General features: G+C 35.2%; 2 protein-coding genes across 6 annotated transcripts in view; one reads left to right on the top strand and one right to left on the bottom strand.

The window, feature by feature from the left end:
* Positions 1–23,849, top strand: part of LOC121731183 (synapsin) — a 106,509-nt gene that overhangs the window by 11,014 nt on the left and 71,646 nt on the right. The window contains exons 6-8 of the mRNA XM_042120538.1: positions 5,249–5,334; positions 7,848–7,974; positions 8,298–8,402. Of these exons, the coding sequence (XP_041976472.1) occupies positions 5,249–5,334; positions 7,848–7,974; positions 8,298–8,402 (318 nt within the window). The remainder of the gene's footprint in view (positions 1–5,248; positions 5,335–7,847; positions 7,975–8,297; positions 8,403–23,849) is intronic.
* LOC121730864 (tissue inhibitor of metalloproteinase) overlaps positions 9,197–23,849 on the bottom strand; it is a 58,486-nt gene continuing 43,833 nt past the window's right edge. For all 5 annotated transcript variants that reach the window (XM_042120061.1, XM_042120062.1, XM_042120064.1 and 2 more), the window contains 6 exons: positions 17,405–17,525; positions 16,484–16,566; positions 15,929–16,037; positions 14,679–14,800; positions 12,230–12,348; positions 9,197–9,711 (listed from right to left, as the gene is read on the bottom strand). In XM_042120061.1, coding sequence (XP_041975995.1) covers positions 9,654–9,711; positions 12,230–12,348; positions 14,679–14,800; positions 15,929–16,037; positions 16,484–16,566; positions 17,405–17,516 — 603 coding nt within the window. In that variant the 5' untranslated portion in view covers positions 17,517–17,525 and the 3' untranslated portion in view covers positions 9,197–9,653. The remainder of the gene's footprint in view (positions 9,712–12,229; positions 12,349–14,678; positions 14,801–15,928; positions 16,038–16,483; positions 16,567–17,404; positions 17,526–23,849) is intronic.

The raw sequence follows: 23,849 nt of genomic DNA, 5'->3' as shown, positions 1-23,849 counted from the left end.
TAAAAAAGCAATTGTTTCTTTAATCTTTCTAGTCCTTAATAGTGATGTAACGGATATTCGCATTCGCATTCGCATTCGCAAAAATTATGCGAATATTTAGCGAATGTTTTAATAATCAAAAAGGAAATTATTATAATTAAAGAAATTATTATATGCATGCATTTGAAATAATATAATAATACAATAGATAACACTTAGATATTTTTATTAAATCATACTTCTACATTGTAAATTAAAGCCTCATTAGTCATTTATGAAAAAAAAAAACTTCAGAGATCTTATCAAATCTAACATTAATCAGCCTTGTTACAACTATGTAAGGTTTGCATTCATTTAGTAGTATATTATTACTTTACTATCATTCTTAAATAAAGTTTACAATTTCTATTTACTAAAAAACTAAACAATAACTTACTTGAAACATATAAACATAAAACATAAAACTAACCTCAAAACAAAACAAAACTTTTAGAATGAACTTTCTGTGACTAAATTCATTCAATTATAGTCTGTCAAGAAAGTGAAGAAATTAAAAAGTGGCAACATCTTAGTGTCTTTCCCTTTCAAATCAATCTAAGAAAAATGGGATGACACTACGATGTTGCCACTTTTTAATTTCTTCACTTTCTTGACAGACTATAAGCAATATCGGTTCGGTTATGTTCAATTTAAACATAGCCGACACGAAACGTCAAACCTGTCGAAGAAGTCGAAAAAGATAAATATTCGCAATCGCATTCGCATTCGCGAATCTGAAAAATCCAACATTCGTTACATCACTAGTCCTTAATATATTTCTGACCTGATTTAGTATAATATTAAACGAAACTCACCGTAATATTTCAGTTTCACTATAAAGTTTGCACACGCATATTAAGCACGTTGTTACATGTCCGAACTCCGACATAAAAATGGCCGTTTCATACCTCGCAAACAAGTGCCCAACCAATTGAAAACTAGCGCTACTAATGCCATCTAATAAATCCCGCTTGAACAAAATCGAGTGCTGATTTAGCAGCAACGTGGTACGAAGTTTAAACATTTTTCCGATTTGAGTCAAAGTTGCCCGCAGGAGCTAAAGAAACCCGACCTTACCGGTACTTTTTTCGGCGAGTACTTTAATCTAAACATTCATACACAAATAACGGAAAATTTATGCATTTTATGACATATACTTCCTGAACACTTTTTAAAGTACTTAAAATTACCTTTCTATTGAGTACTGTAAAAAGTTAATAGCATTAAAATTGAGCAAGTTCTGATAAAAATAAGATGACACTTTCGAATTTTTTTGGAAAAAACGAAATATAAAACGTTCACCATTTCTACAATATCTCAAATTTATGGTTATCCCTAAAGGCTTTTCTTTATTTTAGCATAAGTTATGACCTCAAAAAATTAACCTGCTTTAGAATGCATACTTTTGAAAAAAAAGATGATTTCATAAAATTTTAATTTTTCAAATTTTCGTAAATTTCATTTTCTTTTGGATATAACTTTTAAAATATTGGATATTCGTAAAAAAAAAAGAAGAATAAAATTTGAGTTTGTTTCCTAAAAAAGCTTTTGGTTTTCTTTTTATTTTTGTAGGATGAAAAATACCCAAGATAGAGACGTATAAAGCCTAACTTTTACTGCGATAACCAGCACTTATTAACCCTATTTATTTTAAAAATTAAGGGCTTTAAAAAAGGGTTTTTTAGCATGATCTCAAAGCTCTTGAAATTACCTTTAAAATGTTTTTAAATGAATCTGAAAACTAAAAAATTAAGGGAGCTATGGTAATAAAACAAATAAATTATTTTTTGAAAAAAAAAATTGAAGCAAAGATTTGGTATTCTTAAATTGTAGGAAAACGTGTCAATAGGTACTAAACTAAATACACGTCATGTATGGGTACGTGTACTATGTGTCTTTTCATGACGGAAAAAGTGAAAGAAATGGTAAACATTTACTAGAAAAAGTGGTGGGGCTTTCGAGGATGACGTGGTCTATTGAATATTTTAGTATATTTTCTAATTATAACAATTAAAATACCTCCACACCAATTTTGGTGATAGGCAGGAATAATTTTAAAGTGCTCAAGTGTGTGCGCAGTACACTAGAGCCTTCTCTCTTCCTTTACTCTCAAAATACACACTAGGTTAGTGAGATTCGATAGAAAGGGGATAACCTGCTATTAATTTCAGATCAGTGGGAAAACAATAGACAATCCAAAAATAAAAAATCGGCCAAGTGCAAGTTAGACTCACGCACGAAGGGTTCCGTACCACAATAGAGCAAAAAATAGACTGAAAATTGTGTCTTTTTCTATGAGAGCCACCCATAATCTTTTCTTTTTTTTTTTTAATGAAATAAGAGGGGAAAAGGAGCAAACGGGTCACCTGATGGAAAGCAACTTCCGTCGCGCATGGACACTCGCAGCATCAGAAGAGCTGCAGGTGCGTTGCCTGCCTTTTTAAGAGGGAATAGGGTAATAGGGGAGGGTAGGGATGGGAAGGGAATAGGGGAGGGTAGGGAAGGGAATAGGGTAGGGGATTGGGCCTCCGGTAAACTCACTCACTCGGCGAAACACAGCGCTAGCGCTGTTTCACGCCGGTTTTCTGTGAGAACGTGGTATTTCTCCGGTCGAGCCGGCCCATTCGTGCCGAAGCATGGCTCTCCCACGTTTAAAATCTGTAAAAATTTCAGAAATCTAGCTAAAGCGGTTCTTGAGTTACAGCCTGGAGACACACAGACAGATGGACAAACGGACAGACATCGATGTCTTAGTAATAGGGTCCCGTTCGTACCCTTTGGGTAACGGCTCAGCTGAGAGCTGTGATGAACTAGAATAAAAATGCAGTGTTTATTTTTTAACCGACTTCAAAAAAGGAGGTTATCAATTCGACGCGTATGTATGTAATAAATTGTAATATTTCCAGAACTGCCCAGTTTTTGTATATTATGTTAGTCTATTTCAATGTCTGAACAAATGTGCAAAATTTCAAATGTATGTATGTTTTTATGTTTGTATTCGCATATCTCCGGAACTACAAGTCCGATTTAAGTAATTATTTTTTTGTTGTACTGGGTATTATTCAGCATAGGGAACACTACAAGTTTCACCAAAATCGGTTCAGTAGTTTTTGAGAATAAGGCAATTTTAATTCGTACAATTTTGAAGTCGGTTTTATCTTTTTAAGATACTATTTAATTATAAGATAAGTTAACGTTCCATCCAAACTTTTTTATCAGGTTTAACTAGCTGATAAAAAAGTTAGAACTATTATTAAGACAAGCCGTAGTTTTTAAGGATAAAAAATTTCGCAATAATTATAATTTTAATACATACTTAGTAAATAAGATTTTACTTCTCTCGTCTACAATAATTTAATAGGCTTAAGTTTTGAACCAATAGTTTTACAGTGATTTTGCATCAAGAGAGAAGTTTGTAAGTGTTGAAATTTCATCGTCAACCAAAAATTATATCATTAATATGAAACAAAGCCTGTATGTAATATTTAGAAACTCAGAAATACAAAAAATGTTTTTTTCATAGTTTTTCATTTAAGGGGTGATTTTTAAAAGAGTTAAAAATGTATGAGAATCATAAATCAGGCATAAAAATATTGAAAAAACGTTTATTTTATCTAATTAAACACAATTACTAAAGCCAGAATGGTTAGATCTGCATTTTTCCTCCTTTTTGAAAAAGGGGTGAATTTCACCCCTAAAATGCAAAAAGCGCAATACGAGCGTATGTCACTTTTGAAGTAGAGGGTAAAACATACTCAATTCCAAAATTTCATCCAAATCGATGGAGGTTCAACGAAATCGGAGGTTGTGCCTGATTTTTGCCTTCATTAACTGTACTATTAATCAAAAATGTCATAACATCCGCAGCGATCATCAACTAAAGTCTATCATGATATTGTGCGTAGGTAGGTACTTAGTCTTATTGCAATTCATTATATGAATTTTTTTTTTTTTTTTTTTTAATGAAATAAGGGGGCAAACGAGCAAACGGGTCACTTGATGGTAAGCAACTTCCGTCGCCCATGGACACTCGCAGCATCAGAAGAGCTGCAGGTGCGTTGCCGGCCTTCTAAGGGGTAATAGGGGAGGGTAGGGAAGGGAATAGGGGTGGGTACGGAAGGAAATAGGGGAGGGTAGGGAAAGGAAAGGGGTAGGGGATTGGGCCTCCGGTAAACTCACTTACTCGGCGAAACACAGCGGAAGCGCTGCTTCACGCCGGTTTTCTGTGAGGACGTGGTATCTCTCCGGTCGAGCCGGCCCATTCGTGCCGAAGCATGGCTCTCCCACGTCAAGCACTATCAAATTCAATCCTTACAATTTACAATACCTAACACTTCATCAATTGTGCTACAATTTCCGTGCTGAAGTGATATTAATAGAATACAATTGGAAGTTAGTGAATGTTATCTCTACCGGCTCTACCGCAACTATTCCGTTAACCCTCATCTTAATTAACTTACCTCCTGTTTGCTCCCCTAGTCCGAAGTGCTATGGAACTTGGATAACTGGCATAAATTGTACTCAAATAATGGCCAAATACAGCAAGTTTGGATACCCGCTTAAACCCACAGGCTGACACTATCATATAAATTACTATTATTTAGTTTACCTTAGTTCTTAACCTTAGTCAGGTTACAGTTTTTAACTAAATAATAGTGACTACGCAAATATAATTTTATATTGGTTATATATTTTACCAGTGCTTTTAAATTAACAATGCTCATACTTTACCCAAATTCAGAACAGTTCTAGCGCTATGGTCGAATCAAACATGCAGATCTTATCTTTTAGTTATTAATGTCACAGTACCTATCTGTAGTAGATTATTGTGATAATTATTACCAATATGATGGCCACTCATCTTCGATCGATCCTTTCGATCCATTCCAAATGAACTGTCGCACGTTCATCGAAAGCAACTGTTGGAAACCTATATAAAACATTTAGATCATTTTCGATGGATCGAAACGATCAATCGTCACTCTAAGAATTAAGATTAAGATTACACTATCAGTTCAGTCCATCAGTCTCAGACTGACGCCAAAATGATGGCCGGAAAGTACATAATAAAAAAAATCAGTCCGTCAATCACAATTCACACGGTTACATGATCATTCTCCCGTCGCGTCAGTCTGGATCAGACTGATGGACTGAACTGATGCCAGAGTCTGGACTGACCGTGTCAACATTAGTCTTAGTGTTACAGAAGTTATCATATTGTTGTGTGCAGGAGCTGTCAGTGACGGCGAACTCGGAGGGGTCGAACGTGTCCATGGGGGTGTATCGCGGCGGAACCAAAGTTACGCGCTGCTTCAAGTGAGTTCCGCTACTGTTTGTTGTTTGTATTATATTTTATAGGTATAATTGTTTATTAATTAGTTTTTCATTTAGTTTTGTAATGCAATATGTTTATCGTCAAATACAATATTAATATCATATTAAGTATAGTATAGTTGTGGTATTAGTGTTTGATAATATTTGTTTTATGAAATTAATTATATTGAGCGGAACAGCTGATAGCAAAATAGTTTTACTGAATATTATGTACCTTATGCGCTTCATAAATTAGTATCTACTCTCTAAAAAGGACTCCTGGCCTAGTTCTCAGAAGTCAGATTTAGTCCAGAAGTCTGATTAGTAGAGGCGTAGGATAACAGACACTTAGAAGACTGTAGAATCTACGACCTTATCTACAGGGTGCAACAAAAATAAGTGATAATACTTTAGGGTACGTGAGTGTAGGGTACGTGTTCCTTGTAGAGAGTTCACTGTTAAAGTAGCAGCGCTGAAAGACCAAATTTTTTTTTCACTTTTGTATGGGGAAACTCGTTACGCTCGGGCCCTTGCCCATACAAAAGTGAAAAAATAATAATTTTGTCTTTCAGCGCTGCCACTTTCACAGTGAACTCTCTACAAGGAAAACGTACACACTCTAAAGTATTATCACTTATTTTTGTTACACATCTATACTAATATTATAAAGCGGAAGAGTTTGTTAGTTTGTTTGTTTAAACGCGCTAATCTCAGGAACTACTGGTCCGATTTGAAAAATTCTTTCAGTGTTAGATAGTCCATTTATCGAGGAAGGCTATAGGCTATATTTTATCACGCTAAGACTAATAGGAGCGAAGAAATGGGGGAAAGTGTGGAAAAAACGGGGGGAAATTATTAGTAAGGCCTTATTTGAACGCGCTAATCTCAGAAACTACTGGTCCGATTTAAAAAAAAATATTTCGGTGTTAGATAGCCCAGTTATTGAGGAAGGCTATAGGCTATATTTTAACACGCTAATACCATAGGAGCGAAGAAATAGAGGAAAATGTGAAAAAACGGGAGAAATTATTTGAAAGGGCTTATCTCACGAACTACTAGAGCATTTTTTCTGTTATTTGGATCAGATAAGAAGGCTTTTTTTGTGGACAATTTTTTCTGTGAAATATTTAATTTACGCGAGCGAAGTCGCGCGGAACGTCTAGTTGTTTAAATAATATTGTTAGATTTAAAGAAATTAGTACTCTCTAAAAATGACTCCTGGCCTAGTTCTCAGAAGTCAGATTTAATCCAGTAGTCTGATTAGTAGAGGTGTAGAATAACAGACACGTACAAGACTGTAGAATTTATGACCTTATTAATATCTTTAAATAATATTGTTAGATTTAAAGAAATTAGTACTCTCTAAAAAGGACTCCTGGCTTAGTTCTCAGAAGTCAGATTAAGCCCGGCCGCACATTGTCCGAATCCTGATCAGAAACAGTTGAATTTCGCCGGACCGCCACCCCGCACACTATCCGAAATATCCTTCCGGCGAGGTTGAGCTCACTCGGCTCAGTACAACTATTTCTGATCAGAAATTTCTGACAATGCCGGGCTTAGTCCAGTAGTCTTATTAGTAGAGGCGTAGAATAACAGACACGTACAAGACTGTAGAATCTGCGACCTTATTAATATCTATAAATAATATTGTAAGATTTAATAACTTGCTCGCAACCACATTAAAAACTTTTGCTCTAAAATATTTACTTTAAAAAGTTATGTTTGAATAGCTAATCAAGTCACCCACAGAAAATTATACACTGTTGTCCTTTTAACTTTGAAATATCGCAGCAAACATTGAGCCTTAATTGAATTGAAACTTTTAATAAAGTTTCTGAAGCTGAAACAAAGGCCGAGCCCGCAATCAAACCGATGCAGGGATACAATGTGTTTGTCTTGTATGCTTGTATTCTGGATCAGACTTTTGCAGCCTCATTTTAATATTTAAGTACATTTATTAATATTTAAACCTTTACTTTTAATTTTTTATCGTTAATTCAATATCTATATTATGACGTCTCTGACACTTTAGATATATTATTGAAATCATAAAGTTAATATACCTAGCGGAATAGAGCAACAATCTCGAGCTGTCAATCGAAACCGAAATTGGTTTTCATCTGTGTGAAAAATATGTGTATGTATACACATACACAAGCATGATTCAACATGAATTCTATGAGATTAAATTGTCAACGTGCGGCACGTGCAGACTGGACGTCAAAAAAAAAAGTGCTGCTGTCATGTCACCTCTCTTTTCACCACGCAGTGTTACAGATAGTGACATCTCTCTTGCTCAGGCCTTTGTTTCCCTATTCCGCTAGGTATATTAACTTTATGGTTGAAATAGAAGGTATGATATTTACTACTTGTAACGTTTTCAAATCACGTGTCTAAATGTTGTATTAATTGAAAAATCGCAACTTAACAACAGACGTAAAACGTTGTAACAACTAACAAGGCCTGACTGTGTACAACATGGTTTGACAATTGAAATAATGTCATTTTGCTGTCAGGCCTGACTTCGTGCTGGTGAGACAGAACGTTCGCGACGCCGGCGCCGACCACCGCGCCCTGCTCCTCGGCCTCAAGTTCGGTGGAGTCCCTTCCATCAACAGCCTCAACTCTATCTACCACTTCCAAGTGAGTCTTACAGAATACTGACACTGTTGGGTTCGTAGTCCAAAATTTTACTGTTGTATCCATTTAATAGGGAAATTTGTGCTAAATGGAGTGCGCCGTGCGTGCAATGCAGCAATAGGTACCAAATGAATAAGCTCTACATAGCCAGCTTAAGATTAATGTCATTCTATTTAATCAAGGATTAGATTGTGCCTTTTTGCTACTGACTTGAAATGTCACGAAGTATACTGCATTTTATATTAAAAAGGCTTTTTCCATCACCTATGTCTGTGTATTAATAACATTATTTTGTACTTAAACATATTAATCATCATTATTATCAGGATCGTCCATGGGTGTTCGGCCATCTGCTCCAACTGCAGCGGCGCCTGGGCCGGGAAAACTTCCCGCTCATCGAGCAGACCTACTACCACAACTACACTGATATGGTGAGTGCTATTGCTATTTATTACTTTCAGGCGTTCTAGTGATATGGAATACGCGATATGGAATATTATGCTCCCGTGCGAGTTTCTTACGCCGGTTCTTCTCGCCGGATTAGTTTCCGAACCGGTGGTAGGCACCAGTAGTACCAACGTTCAGAGAATATTAGAAAAAAAAGTTGTTGGAAAAAGATGCTCATAAAAAGGACACAAAGGTCCTGCAATTCAAGCGAATGGCCAATTTCAAGATGTCCCTAAGTCCACTTAGGGATTTTATGTACTATCAACACTCCTGAATCAGCTAGTCATTGTCTACGGGTCTGTATTACAAAAACATTTTTAAACCGTTCCTAAGTATGTTATTTGCTAAGCATTTAAAAATCTAAGTCCATTTACTGAAGTTCAAAAAGTTCCTAAGTCTAAAAAGGCCCAAAGTCCACGTCTTTTATTTAAAAAAAAATATGTTTAAACTTTAATTAATGTAATGAAAACATACTACATTTATTGCAGCGGAAACCAATAAATAATTATATTGCTATAATATCGCAAGCGTTCAAGTGCTATTGCTATTTGTTCCTTCAGGGCTTTTAAAAATAAAATATAAGGCGTAATACTAATCCGTTTATTATAAACTACTTACGAGACTAATTTGTTATTTTACAAATTAAACCTTAAATCTAGGTATAACTTACAATAAATTAAATAACTGCAAAAATCAATTGTCACATAACACAACATAACAATTTAGGACCTTTAGGTTTTAACTCTGAATCAATTTTTGATGATTTTTGGAAGAAATTAATCATAGCCCAATAACTTTATTCTAAACGTTGACATGACTAGTCAGAATTTCACATCTCTTAGAGAAAATTTTAATTTCCACAAATATAATGAAGAGCCAAAGAGTAGGCAATTCCATAGAATTATTGCGCATAGTTCATAAGAAGCTTAGCAGTGTCATATAACTGAGGCACCTGTGTCCCACTCCCAATTAAAAGTTCTTGTGTCAAGAAGAGTTAGCTGCAATTTTACTCAATATCATTAATAACTAACTATGGTCCAAACCACATTAGTCACAATAATTATATCCAAATATTAACATAGGTTTTGAAGTTTTATGTATCGTGGTTTAAACCATAACTATGTGTAATAATTCTACGTGTTAATCTCGAGTGTTAATCGGATTTAATAAATACGGTAACAGGAATTTGAATGATGAGACGAAATATAGAAGATGGCGGATGGCTCGGGGAAGATTCAGGTCATTGTGCTGTTGAAGTGCTGTTTCTGGACGCAGCGCGTGAGAGCGGGGGCCCTGGAATAGAAAAAAATATAGGTTAGGATTTAGAATGGCGGCTGTACACACTGGACGAGAGCCTCTCGTCCGAGATCCTCGGCCCTACATGCTTGCTCTGGTTTTCCTCGCGAGAGACAACGAGACTTTAGGCCGGTATAAATAGTCAGTACCTTAGATGCGACCCGGTCTCAAGACGCGGTTCGGTTCTGTGATTGGTCCCAATTTTGACAGCCAACCAATCACAGAGCCTGAACCGTGACTTGAGAGTTGAGACCGAGATGCATCTTGAGTACTGACTATTTATACCGTTCTAGGATGAGAACGCCTACAGTGTACACACTCGCGCACGGCGGCCTGTCTCGGGGTGTGTACATCTGCTATAAGGTAAATGCCAGTCATGGCAGTGGGCTCCTAGTTCACTAATTTACCAAAATTTGTTTCTATAATGTCATCATGCTAAGCCCTATCAGTCTCCCCTCGATGACTTTAGCGTAAGAAAATTGAAACCCCCATTTCCAGTTAAACAATATTCAGAATATTGGCTATAAAGTTATTTTAATAATTAGAGTTAAAACCGAATCATTTTATTATAAAACCAATTAGCTTTTCAGTACATATTTATTTACGTGTTTCTTCATTGAGGTAGGTATTGAAATTTTTAGACGTTAAGGAATATTCAATTGGGAAATTGGGAACCAAATTTTAAACCTTTTAAAAGTCCACTGGCTGTGACGGTAATAAGCGATTTGAGCTGTTTCCCAATCGAAAGCTCTATTCGTAAAGGATAAAAGATCTTTTATCTGTAAATATTGACTAGCTTTCATAAGAAATTCATAGCAATTATAATCATTTCCTGATTAGAAAGTTAGTATCAAAATTAGGTGATCCATCTTCCACATTAAAATTGCTTGAGTATCCAACTTTTTCATAATAAGTATATAATATAATAATGCCTCTATATTTTCATAACACCAATAAAGGATATGAGGCAATCAATGCAAGGCAAATTTATTTAAAAAAACATTTTTATATGTAGACGAGCTTTTGCCCGCGGCTTCGCGTTAAGAAATATTATTATATACAAACTTTCATCCCCTATTTTAACCCCTTGGAGGTGGAATTGATCAAAATCCTTTCTTAGCGTATGCCTACGTCATAATATCTACCTGCATGCCAAATTTCAACCCGATCGGTCTAGTGGTTTGGGCTGTGCGTTGATAGATCACCATGTCAGTCAGTCACCTTTGAGTTTTATATATATAGATTGTTGTATATACGACTGAGTATAAAGTAACAATTAACGTAAGTAAAACTAAAGTTAATAGCACCTATTGAGTACAGTAGTTAAATGTATAGGCGCCAGCGAACAACATATTTAATTAGTTAGAATTACTAGTACTTTTAAGCTTTAACTAAATTAAACTAAGTATTTTGAGTTCAGTGTCCTGACTCCTGATTGCCAAAAGTATGTTGTAATATACAGTGTGTTAGTGTAAACACCGTTATCCTTGAAACCATCAATTAATAAGCCCGTCAAAATGAACCACTTTTTCTATGAGAACAATACAGGGAACTCAAAAAAAAGCCGTCTTCATACCCATACATCCTGCCCGGATCGGCAATTTGTATGGGTATGAAGACGGATTTTTTTGAGTTCCCAGCGTTGTTCTCATAGAAAAAGTTTTCATTTTGACGAGCACATTTGATGGTTTCAAGGATAACGCTAACATCTTCTATATATACGGATTTTATATCAGGGTATATATTTAACCTTATTGAACTTTACAAAAACTATAGTTATGACTATGTTATTTAGTTTATTGACACTTAATATGTGCCGTCCAAAATATTCAATAAATTTTCAATAAACGTTTTTGCAATAAACTGCGATATTAAATGAAACATTTACGGTGATATTATGGGCGACATTTCGGTCATTATAGCTGCCATTCACCATGATGTATGGAATGTACGTCGCACAAACTAATGACATAATTGTAGTAATTTTGTTGTTAGTTTACTGTTGTTTACAAACACGTTCGATAAATGTCAAGGTGTTAGTTGGTTTACGAACACTAAATCTATTACCCTAAATAACAACAATATAACGCAAAGTGATGAACAAATACAGTGAACATTTTACGAGGATTATGTTTGGTTTGCATTTGAATGGAAATCAATATAATACTACGTCATACGGCGTCTTTATATTCACGTATGATGGACAAATATCGGCTATTACAAACGTGTAGAGTTGTAATTGCCCACGATCGATTTTGATTGTATCTATATTATGCTACAGAAAGATTTTAAATTTGGGGTGGCTATCGTGGTTTTAATATAATAATATCATAGCCCGCCATAAAACCGACCTTTCTCTTCTTTGGCATCAACAATTTTTTCTTAAGAGCCTACGATCAACCTTCTTACAAGTATTATTTTGACATTTTGTAAATGATCCAAATTAAAAATAAGTAAATACCGAAGATTATAATATATATCAGATATGTATAATGCCTATAATTTTAAAACCCACCTCGTCCAGCGGCAGCGCCTCTCCCTGTCGTTGAGGCAGATGCCGTGTCGCTCGTAGCAGTCGTCAAATCTCGCCACGCACGCGTTCGGCGACTTCGAGCTGCGCCGGTTCATGTGAACCTGAGAACGAATGAATTGAATGAATGAATGAAAAATTCATACATCACTTTATTAATAATTACACTATTCACATAAATATAATCATAATAACGAAATTATCATAACAATGAGTGGTCACGTTTGTTACTTTTTCACGCAAAAACTGCTGAATGGGTTTTGATCTTTTGATATTTTGATCAAATTTTGTAACGAAATAGTTTCAAGTCTTAATAAAATCTTGATAGGCTACTTTTATCACTGGAAAATATAATATTCAAAACTGAGTGACAGTAACAGAAAAGTTAAGGGTTAACTTTCTAGAATTTTAAAGTAGATAAGTGGAATAACTTATCTTTTGGTATTACACGAGTGAGGTCGCATATTTTATTTATATTGTCAGATATAAGGAAAAAAACGTTAACTTTGAAAATATTACGAGTCGGGAATACATAATGATGGCGGAGAGAGTTGAATGCAAAGTAGGTAATATTTTGGAGACGTAATAAAGTAAACGTAAATTGGATATTTATATGTTTTTTACCATATCGCTTAAATATAAATTAATTTAAAGGCGTCTATATTTATGCATCAATTTTGGCCTCAAGAAGTAAAACCCTTAACTTCGTTTACGGAGCCAAAAGTTTCTTTCGATATTGTAATCTAGAGTCACAGAATACAGGGCCCCCGCTACCATATGTGCCATGTGTGCAATGCACGGGCGCCATCCTCTAGGGGCGCCAAATCGCCATCTTTAGGGCTCCAAAAAATTTGCCTAAAGGGGCGCCAAAATCCTTTTTTTTTGCACACAGGCGCCAGTAGCCATTACGGGGGCCCTCACAGAATATAATATATTAGTAGTACTAACTAGAGTGTGGAGTTTCTGAATTACGTAATCTATCTTCAATACATAATATTGAATGATTCGTAAAATCCTAGTAAATTTGAACGTTAAGATAAGCACCAATACTTCCCGCTTTCAAAAGCTATTATTACACAAAGTTTTGCGATAATACTCTTTGTACGAAATCTTCTTGTAAGATATAGTACCAATAAAGATATGTTTGTAAAGAACTAAGGACGAACTGAAACGGCCAAGTTCATTTTGTACTTAAATTATATTTTTCCAGAAAAGACGATGAATACTACTCAGCTCTGGGAAATTGCTATTATTGAATTGTTAGCCAATTTATTATTAATTTATAGCGTAGAGAACATCTATTTGTATTCAACAATGAATGAAATACATTGAATTCTGTAGTATAGAAGCAATCGCTTTTATTGTTTGCTACGATATTTCTGTATCTCATAGACTTCATTCCTTATTAGTTATTACTTATTAGCTTAGATTAAATGTCTTATTAGCTTAAATTAAATATTGTAAGTTCATATTAATTAAAATCAAATTACCATGAACTTTTACGTTGTATGAATTTGCCGCTTCGTAAATTTTACTTTAAAAACATTAAAACATTATAGGCGTAGCAATATTAGCTAATAAAATTTTATGGAAAGGAAGGTAATTAAATACCTGGTTAACTCTTGCAAGTTTTATTAATTTCATGGAGTGCCTGTTAATTAAGTATACAATATACATACCTAAAACACTTTAACCACCTACTCGTACTACTAAATTAATTTTTCGATATTCTTATCGAAAATAAGAAATATTATTTCTATAATATTTCTGAAATCTTTGTTATAACGTACACGATTGATCAAAGAAAAATATAAATAACGAAGTAACCAAAGGTACTGACTGGCTACTTTCAATCTCTTTACTTGGTTTAAGACATACGAACCAAGTACAAATTGTAGCTTATGGCACCCATTAATTATTAAAGTCAATCACAAATTTTAGCAACACCCATTAGGGACCATCCATAAAGTATGTCACACCAGAGGGGCGGAGAGTGTCGACGAAGTGTGACATGTACTAATATATACTTTATACGTGGGAGAGCCATGCTTCGGCACGAATGGGCCGGCTCGACCGGAGAAATACCACGTTCTCACAGAAAGCCGGCGTGAAACAGTTCTTGCGCTGTGTTTCGCCGAGTGAGTGAGTTTACCGGAGGCCCAATCCCCTACCCTATTCCTTTTCCTACCCTCCCCTATTCCCTTCCCTTCCCTCCCCTATTACCCTATTCCCTCTTAAAAGGTCGGCAACGCACTTGCAGCTCTTCTGATGCTGCGAGTGTCCGTGGGCGACGGAAGTTGCTTTCCATCAGGTGACCCGTTTGCTCGTTTGCCCCCTTATTTCATAAAAAAAACATATTCTGTGACATGGTATGACAAGTGACATACTTTATGGATGGTCCCTTATTACAAAACCCAAGAACCCAAGAACTCACCTTGCAAGTGCACCCCTGCCTGTACAGCATCCGGAACCCCTTGCGTTGTCGCGGCGTCACCTCGCGCCACTTGTTGATGTAGCCGCAGAGGTTTACGTGCGCTTGCAGGTGGATCACACGACCTGTACACAGTGATACATTAACACTCATAAACACATACATAGTTAGGTACTTAACGTGGTTGTGTGCCATCAAAAGACATTCTTTTATGATAGAAATACGACAGAACATAAAAAGTATTTTTTTTAAAGTCACACTACACTACGTATAGGCCACAAGCGTAAATCATATAGCCTTGTATCAAAACCACAGAATTTAAAGACAGTCTCATTCGTTTCAGAAATTTTCAGTGAAAATGATCGTAGCAGTAGAGCTACGAATCATTTATTCAAAACATTTCAATCGTACTGTTTTATTTCTATAATATGTATTTTTTTAGTTAAATAAATGCGTGTAATAGCGTGACTTATCGGGCTCGAGGGACCAATTTTCCACCAGCCAATGCGAAATCGAGCAATCAGTGAGCTGTTACTTTATGTCATCGAGTTGATTAGCTACTGACAAGTGCTTTATTTGACTAGGCGCTGCCCCAAATTCGGTGCGTAGGAAATTTTATCGTGCGGGAACTGCATATTTTATGTGAATAAAACTGTCATATACTTTTCCGGTACTCAGATTATCTCTTCTATACCAAAATATTTCCTTTGAAGTGAGAGTTATACAAGGTGTAACAAAACATTACTTTAGGCTTAGGGGTTTTATGTGTTCTTTCAGGGCTGCTACTTTCACGTACACGTACGCACCCTAAAGTATTATCACTTAGTTATTTTACACCTTGCATAAATTTGAATGAATACAAATGAACATACAGTGCTCCCAAACTGATAATGCCCATAGCGTAATTTTTCGACAACGGTCGTATTTCCCGAGCGTCGGAAGACGTCGCTGTAAGCGCTGTTTTATACTTAACTTTAAAAAAACAGCACTTTGCAGCGACGTAGAGGCGCCTGGCGTCGCTTGGACGTTACCATGGTAACGCCGCGATGGCTTCCCGGTGAGTTATAGCACTTATTGATGGACCGGCGACAGCGGACAGCCACCGGCTATATGATATTTACTTCTATTTCCTTTGAACAAGGTGCAAAATGCAAGTGCATTGTTTGGGGCTCTTACGTTTCATAGATTCGGGTGTTTTCGTGATTACGACAATGAGCGAAGTTTCCCATGCGCATACTTTAATTGGATAATACCTGTAATGACATAAGTCTCTCTCGGCTGCAGCGTCACTCCGCACATGGAGTCGGGGGTGGGCGTCAGTATTCGTCCGGACTTCAGCGCTAGGGAAGCCTTCGGAGTCGCCTGTATTATAAACAGGCTATGACTATCTTGCTAGATTAAAAAAGGTATATACAGGGTGTAACAAAACTAAGTGATAATACTTTTGGTGTCCTCTATATAGAATTCGCTGTAAAAGTAGCAGCACTGAATGAGCAACTTTTTTACTTTTGTATGGAAAAACTCATGACGCTGGAGCGCTTGCCCATACAAATCGCAAAAAAATGTTTGCTCTTTCAGCGCTGATACTTTCACAGTGAACTCTATAAAAGTAACACATACACACCCTAAAGTATTATCACTTTCGTAGCACCCTGTACGGTCAAGTGTAGATCTTTTTACGAAGAAGAGGTAATTTAATACTTAGAAAGCTCTATTAAAAAATGTTGGTAAAATTCCAAGAAGTTGAACCTATCTTGAAATAAAGATGTCGCAAATGTCTTACATACGAATTGAAACGTATAACTTACTTTGAAAACGTTCCTAATTTTGACTTTGTATGAGTCGTAGAAACCGCTTCCATTGAATAATTTTTGTACTCTGCCGACAATTACTGAAACAAACAAAACGTTAATTAATTTTAATTGACGATAGAGCCATTAGCATACCTGCCTAGTACGTACAAACTGATGAACAAATAAGTCGTGGACAAAAAACAAAACCACGATCAATATTTTTTATTCAGACATCTTTATCTTGTAAGGAAACTCCTCTTTATGATAATGATAAATCAGCTATGTAAATTTATGTACAGGAGAAAACATCTGTAGTCTGCAGTAAGTCTAACTAATATATAGACTATAATTACGGATGCTAGTCAGCGAAGGAGCATAATGCAGTATTCCCAGTGGTAACATACCACGGTAAATCATGTCGGAAGAACTATAAATTCCGAGGCACCTATGTATTGCGTGCTTAATGTAGTCTCATGTGTATTGTGTGAAGGCTTTATTGATTTCTCTACGGCATAGCGAATACTTTGGAAGTTTTTAAGAAACAGAATACCCAAATATTATATATGGATTCTGGTACAATTTATTTTGATAAGTAAATAAAGCTCAGTATATACTGCTATGCTGTTAATTTAAATGTCACATTAAAGTAGTGCAAGTAATGCCATGTTACTTTGGTCGAGTTAAAATTTTTGTCTACACATAAATTAAAATAAACTATAATATATTGCAAAGTTATGTTGGGCAATACACATAGCTTAGTTAAGATCTTTAGAACCACAATGATAGTAGGAGAAAAAGCTGATATTTCTCACGCTGGTTCTTATCGCTGGGCTAGTTACCGAACTGATAAAAGGCCTACAGTAGACTCGAGGTTCAAAAGCATACAATTACATATTTTTGAAAATTTATCAATTTGAGCACAGTTAGACTACTTACCAAAATCACTGTTGCAAAAGTGTGACTGTGGGTGCTCGGGCATACAAGAACAAGCGTCGGTGGCTTGCCAGCTCGCAGCCACCAGAGCCAACGTCAGAAGTCTCGTCAGCATGCTCTTTAACTGCAACAAAGAATTAAAAAAATTAAAAAAGGTTGGTAGTGGTATTTGAAAAAAATAGAACCGACTTCAACATTGTACGTAATAGAGAATTAAAATTCTCTATCTTAAAACCTCCATAAGTTAAACAATATTTAATATACATACACAATACACATACATAAACTTTTGAAATTTGGCTCATTTGTTCAGACGCTGATAATAGACTAACATATTATTATACAAAAACTAGGCAGTTGTGAAAATATTACATACATACGGGTCGAATTGATAACCTCTTTTCTTTGAAGTCGATTAAAAAAAACGAAATTATTGAGTCGTAATGAGCTTTTATTGGGATATTAAAAAAGTTGAATAAGAGCTAAAAACACATTCGATCATATCATATTTAAAACAAAAAAAAAACTGAATCAAAATCGTTTCGCCCCTTTAGATGCTACTATACCATGGATAGACAGACACACACAAATATAGAGATAGAGATACCTAAAACATCACCCCTCTGTTTTTGTCAGAGAAAAAATCAATTCAAATGCTTACCATAATTTTTTGCGTAAGTTTGTTTGATTACTATATAAAACTTTGAATATACGAAATATTTTAGAGAGCCGGGCCTGCAGACATGAATTTGAATTTTTAAATTTCACACCTTATTGTATCTCTGCGGGGAATTTAAAATGTATGAAACTTTCCAACGTCAATATTCGAATATATGCGCTTTGCATTTTAATATTGCAAATCTTTTGTGCTTTAGAATAACTGCGGATCGCATTATGTAAACAAAAGGACAATGGCACTTTTGAAAGACGCAGTGATCCGAAAAAAATCACCGATTGTGCAGCGGCGGAAATTCGAAGATCTGTATGCAAAGGGAGCATACAAAAGCTGATTGAATTTGCCAAAACCGTCTTCAATATACGTTCCCACATACAACAGGTTCTCCAATTATACAGCCTGTTTACAGCCGCGGAGCCTTAATTTAATTATATTAATTTACTCCAGTTTCTTTGAACGCGTTTGCCTCAATTTCGACGAGAACGCAACGAGCCAATCACCGCGTTTAGACTGTAATTGCTATGTTTTACAATGAAGTAATGATTGCGTCCTACGACTTAACAAAAACACTTTCAAACGAGCTGAATATACATATTATTGTTTGCTGCTTGTTTGCAAGTATTTAAAAGAATTTAAAGTTTTCGTCGATGATATTAGTAAATTATGGGACCAGCTACTACTTCATTTTATCCATGCTCTGTAAGTTGTAACTATTAACTTATAATGTATTTACTATAATCATATCAAGTTTCAAAATAAATATTGTAAATGAATTCAACATGGGTATAATCTGAGATAATATCTAAAAATACCAAATACTTAAGCTGCAGTGCGTGAATGCATTAATAGAATATGTTTAAGTGAATGCTGACACTGATCTCTTTCATTATAATAATCCCACATTCAATGGATGACGGGCTGTACCATTTTAAAAACCTTTTTATATTTTTTTAATATAATAAAAGGTACAAGGTAAAACCTATATGTTCGTAATTGAATCTCGCCTGCTTATACATTTTACGTTGCTCTTTTTTCTCGCTCGTTTTTAAAGTTACAAGGCGACAAAGATTAAAAAATTTGCGCGGAAAATTGGAGAACTTTTATATTTAAATTTTCTCGGTAGGTTCCTGTGATTTTTTGTTTTAAAATACATTCTTGTAGTTTTAAAATATTTTCACTTAAAATGAACTCACAGAATATAAATATAAATTACTAACAAGCAATTCCAGTTCCTTGCAAAAGTGTGATTGTAATAATTTATCGTGCAATTGTAATATCGTGAGTGCAGTATATTATCCATCTTATAAGAACTTTTAAATTATGCATGGACACTTACTTGGCAAAAGTTTGTAAGCTAAAAGATATATTTGCTTTACGAAATATATTTCCAGCTCCATTAAGATACGAATCTTTCAATTAAAATAACATCATATCTTTGGGATATCAAAAAAGTGTATGGCGATGGAAAATCCTTGTGAAGGCATTCTTGTGGCGATAACAATTTTATTAATTCAGTAGGAAATTGTCATCTATTAAGGCGGGATTTATAAGTCACGTGTCGAAAAAGTTACTAAGTATATTTTTACATGAAAATATACTTAGTTTTGTACAAGTCTTAGGTGATTACTTAAAGGTAAGGTACAAGACCACGACACATGACACGAAAGTTCGTATACTTGCGTATCTTTCTTATTATTAATAACTTTTGGGTCTCAATTCACGGCTTAAACTATAGCAAGGCGTGAGAATCAGTCGGTAGCAAGTTGTTGGTTAGCACGTTTATAATAAAAACAAAAAAAGTAGACTTTTGTAACTCTATTTCGTGTTATTCTACCATATTTCAGTCCTGCACCCGTAGCATGGCTACAGTAAAGATGCGAAAGTATAGACAAACTGCGGATATCAACTGAAGGCTCCGTTCTGATCTTTACTGCGGCTAGTCGCGATCGACAAAAAATCAAATATAATGCCACTTTATGACATAGACTATAGTCCTAAAAATTCAAATAAAATCCTACTTTATGACGTTGTCTATGTCATAAAGTGGCATTTTAATTGAATTTTTGTCGATCGCGGCTAGCCGCGGTAAAGATCTGAACGGCAACTTCAGTTTATCTCCGCAGTTTGTCTATACTTTCACATCTCTACTGTAGCCATACTACGGGTGCTGGTAGTATCGTACTCGTACCTCGTATAGATTTATGAAAGCTACTATGAGGTTTATCTTCCAGTAGTGTAAAGTGACAATTTTCCACATTATCTCGGTAATGTAGAGCACTTAGGCACCTGGGCGTCTAGCCTTGTGGTCGAGATAAGAATACTGTCGTAATCTCAATGTACTTTACACACATTTTTATTTCAAGTCCTTTTCTACTGACCTGCTCAAGTTATTTGTGGAACAAAATATTTTCTTTTGACGAGAAAGTACGTTAAAATTTTCGGTGAGGAAAATATCTGTAGATCTCGTATTTTATAATAAATATTAGGATAAAATTGTTCGGCGTGCATCCGTTGTCTGATTGCCATAACACAAGTTTTTACTTAGCACGGTAGTCCACCCAAAGAATAGACAAAATGAAGGAGTAAGAATCGCCCACCCACCCCTAGGAGCGGGGATTTTTAGTATGAATCCTGAACACATTTCTGAAGAAACTGCTTAGGTTGCAGCTCACGCGCTCTACAACTTCTTTTTAAGTGGACTATGGGATTAGACGACGTGATGTATGCTACCTAGCTTTTATATACTATTGTATGCTTAAAAAATAATTTGAATTTGAATTTTTAGGATGTTTTTAATGCATCGCGGACGTGTAGCCGTACTTATAGCCGAATCTACAGACATTTTGACCGGAACATGATTATAGTTATGTTGTAGTTTTTGTTTTGCGGGAATTTCTTTTCAGTAGAGCAAAACTACAAGATTTTATCCTTTTATCTCAACTTCTTTTTCAGTTTTTTTAATGTATTGTTTATAGACTAGCCTTATGTAAGCGCCAAACACAGTGTCTATATCGAGTCAATACTTTACAATAGGCTGTAGAGAACAATAAGTAAGCCGTTGCCCGGAACATGTCTAGGCGATGTGCACGCGAGGTACAGCTCGAGCAGCTTTGAACTTGGCTTTATTACATGCTATTACATGATAGTGATAGCACAATAGAATTGGTTGTGCTGTGACGAGCGTGTTGCTGTGACTCATTTCAAAATTAACTTTTACTAATAAAAACATTATAGCATATCGTTGATTAGGTAATGCTGTTAAAAAAATCAATACGTTTAAAAAAATCAATAGACAGAAAGGGACGATGGAAGTCTGTTAAAGATAAGTGCGTCTTAGCTTAGTTTTATCAAAATTATTAAGAGCGTAGTTTTATAATATATCATGGCAAAACCGAATAATGTGTTGGGATAAAAGTGAAAACACTATAATAGTATAGTATGTTACTACCTCAGTCCTAGAAAAGGATATAGATCCTTTTCTGGGACTAAGGTATTAACATACTCAATATCGAAAGCTTTTCAGCGGCTGGTATGTAAAGACATGACAGAGAGAGACCGACATTATTTTTCTCTTAATGAAAAAGATGCAGATTAATCATTAGTCTTAATTTGAAAAACAATTATCAATTTTTAAGATAAGTAGATCCCGCTCATAACTAAAAGTAATCCTGTCGAGCTAGATCAGAATAAACCTGAAAGATTGGACTTTTATTGAGCTACGAACTCCGAATATATAGCGTAATAAATATCTTGGCTGAAATAATTTTCTTTCCGCACGAATGAATTGCCGTCACAAACACTGGTGGCTGTATTTCATTTATATTACCTGTGCTAGCAAGGGTACCGATGTAGAATACTCATGGAAAATGGAAATTTCATGGAAAATTACTTCTGATATGAGCCTTCACAATATTACATAATATTTTGTAAGGGTGTAGATATTTTTTTCCATTGAAATTTAAATATTTGTCCAGTCCTTGATATACACAGAATACACTTCTAATTTATGAATTGTTTGGTCTACTTTTTGTGTTGCTTTTCTTTGTAATTCGGATATACTCGTATTTGTTAGCTTTAAACCTGAGTGATATACAAAAACTATCGAATCACAAAACGTAGAATATTTTCTCGTAAAAACGCTGTAAGTGCTACAATCCAGAATGAACTTGGGTCATACACTCGTGGAAATTTAATCGCCAATGAAGGCCGGTAATAAAAACGATTAGTAATTCGATTGATTAGCAACTGTAGCTACGACGCTATGTTACTCGTAAATGGCTGTTTTAACCGACGAAAAAAGGTGGATGTTCTTATTTCCACCCGTAGGCCGTACGAAGCCGGGACGGGTCGCTAGTTCTTAATATTAACTAGATGACGCCCGCAACTCCGTTGCGCCAAAATTCGTTAGTTGCGCGAGAACCGTAACTTTCCTCCAACAAAAACTATCCTACGTTCTTTCCCGGGACTCAACGTATCTATGTAGATACGTTGAGTGGATAACTTCATCAAAATCGGTTCAACGGTTTCACAAACAGACATACTTTCGAATTTATAATATTTGTATGGATATGGACGTATACATAATATTAATTATTAATATATGGATGCTAAGTCTGAGTTACCTTTAAATTAATTTAGATAGAGTTCGATTCTCGCGCGATATATTTATTTTACAAAACCTTTTGCGATAGTTATATCATTTCATGTTTTTATGATGAAAGTGTATAAAAAGCTTGTAAATGCGCGTATATGCTAACGAAGTTGTCGTAATGAATGTCTGTCACGCTACATAATTAATAACAAACAGCTTAAAGCTTTGAATACATTATATTGTGCTTTTTTGAATACCTACTTAATTAGTTAAGTAGATAATTATGATTTAACCCATCAAGCCCCATAGCCACCGGTGAGCGAGACACAATAGAATAACAATAGATTTCCAAGAATCCACGATCGAAGGATTAAATTAGAATCTTTACTGTTTTTTCAACGTGTTTCTCTAGAAACTATTTACTTAACAAAAATATAACTGAATTTACAAGTTACTTTATATTCACAAATATATACGGTATAGTTTTTAAATTCATTGCGGTTATTTTTGTGGCATTTTCAAGAATTTCAGTTGTTATTTTGTGGTTATAAATACTTAATACCTGTTTCTATTATTTGCATGGTTTTCCTAGAAGGAAGGAAATAATAACTGAAGTAATATCTACTGAATAAAATCAATTTTTCCTGTGCCAGGTTCATCAGAAAACTATTTTTCTCATTAATCTGACACAGGAATTTTTATATTTGAGGTAAAGTAGAGAATTAGGGCCTGTTTCACCACTGTCTGATAAAGTGCCGAATAGGCTATTCACAACTATTTTGACAGATTCTCCATACTTGATCTGTCAAGTTAAGTGGTGAATAGCCTATTCGGCACGTATCAGGAAGTGGTGAAACAGGCCTTAAGTCTCTACTTTACCTCAAATATAAAAATTCCTGTATCAGATTACTGAGTAAAATAGTTTTAAGGGCCTCCTTAAGAGGATTCCACACCGCCCTTTTTTCCATACAAACGTTGTCCCCTGTTTCCTCCCTGGATAATGCTAGTAGAGTTATAATTTTTTTCCTGAATATCTACGGCCACTAATACAATGTCCCTATGTTTTCTTTTTTTTCATAATTTAATTATTAAATAAGATATGAACGTTCAAAAACCCAAAAAAATGGCCAGATTTTCCGCTGTGTTCAAACGTCCAGAAAACAGATTTGGCTAGATTATAC

The sequence above is a fragment of the Aricia agestis genome, chromosome 10 (assembly GCF_905147365.1).
Source record: "Aricia agestis chromosome 10, ilAriAges1.1, whole genome shotgun sequence".
Lineage (NCBI taxonomy): Eukaryota > Metazoa > Arthropoda > Insecta > Lepidoptera > Lycaenidae > Aricia > Aricia agestis.
The sequence above is the reverse complement of the archived record's forward strand: the minus strand, read 5'-3'. Positions and strand labels throughout refer to the sequence as shown.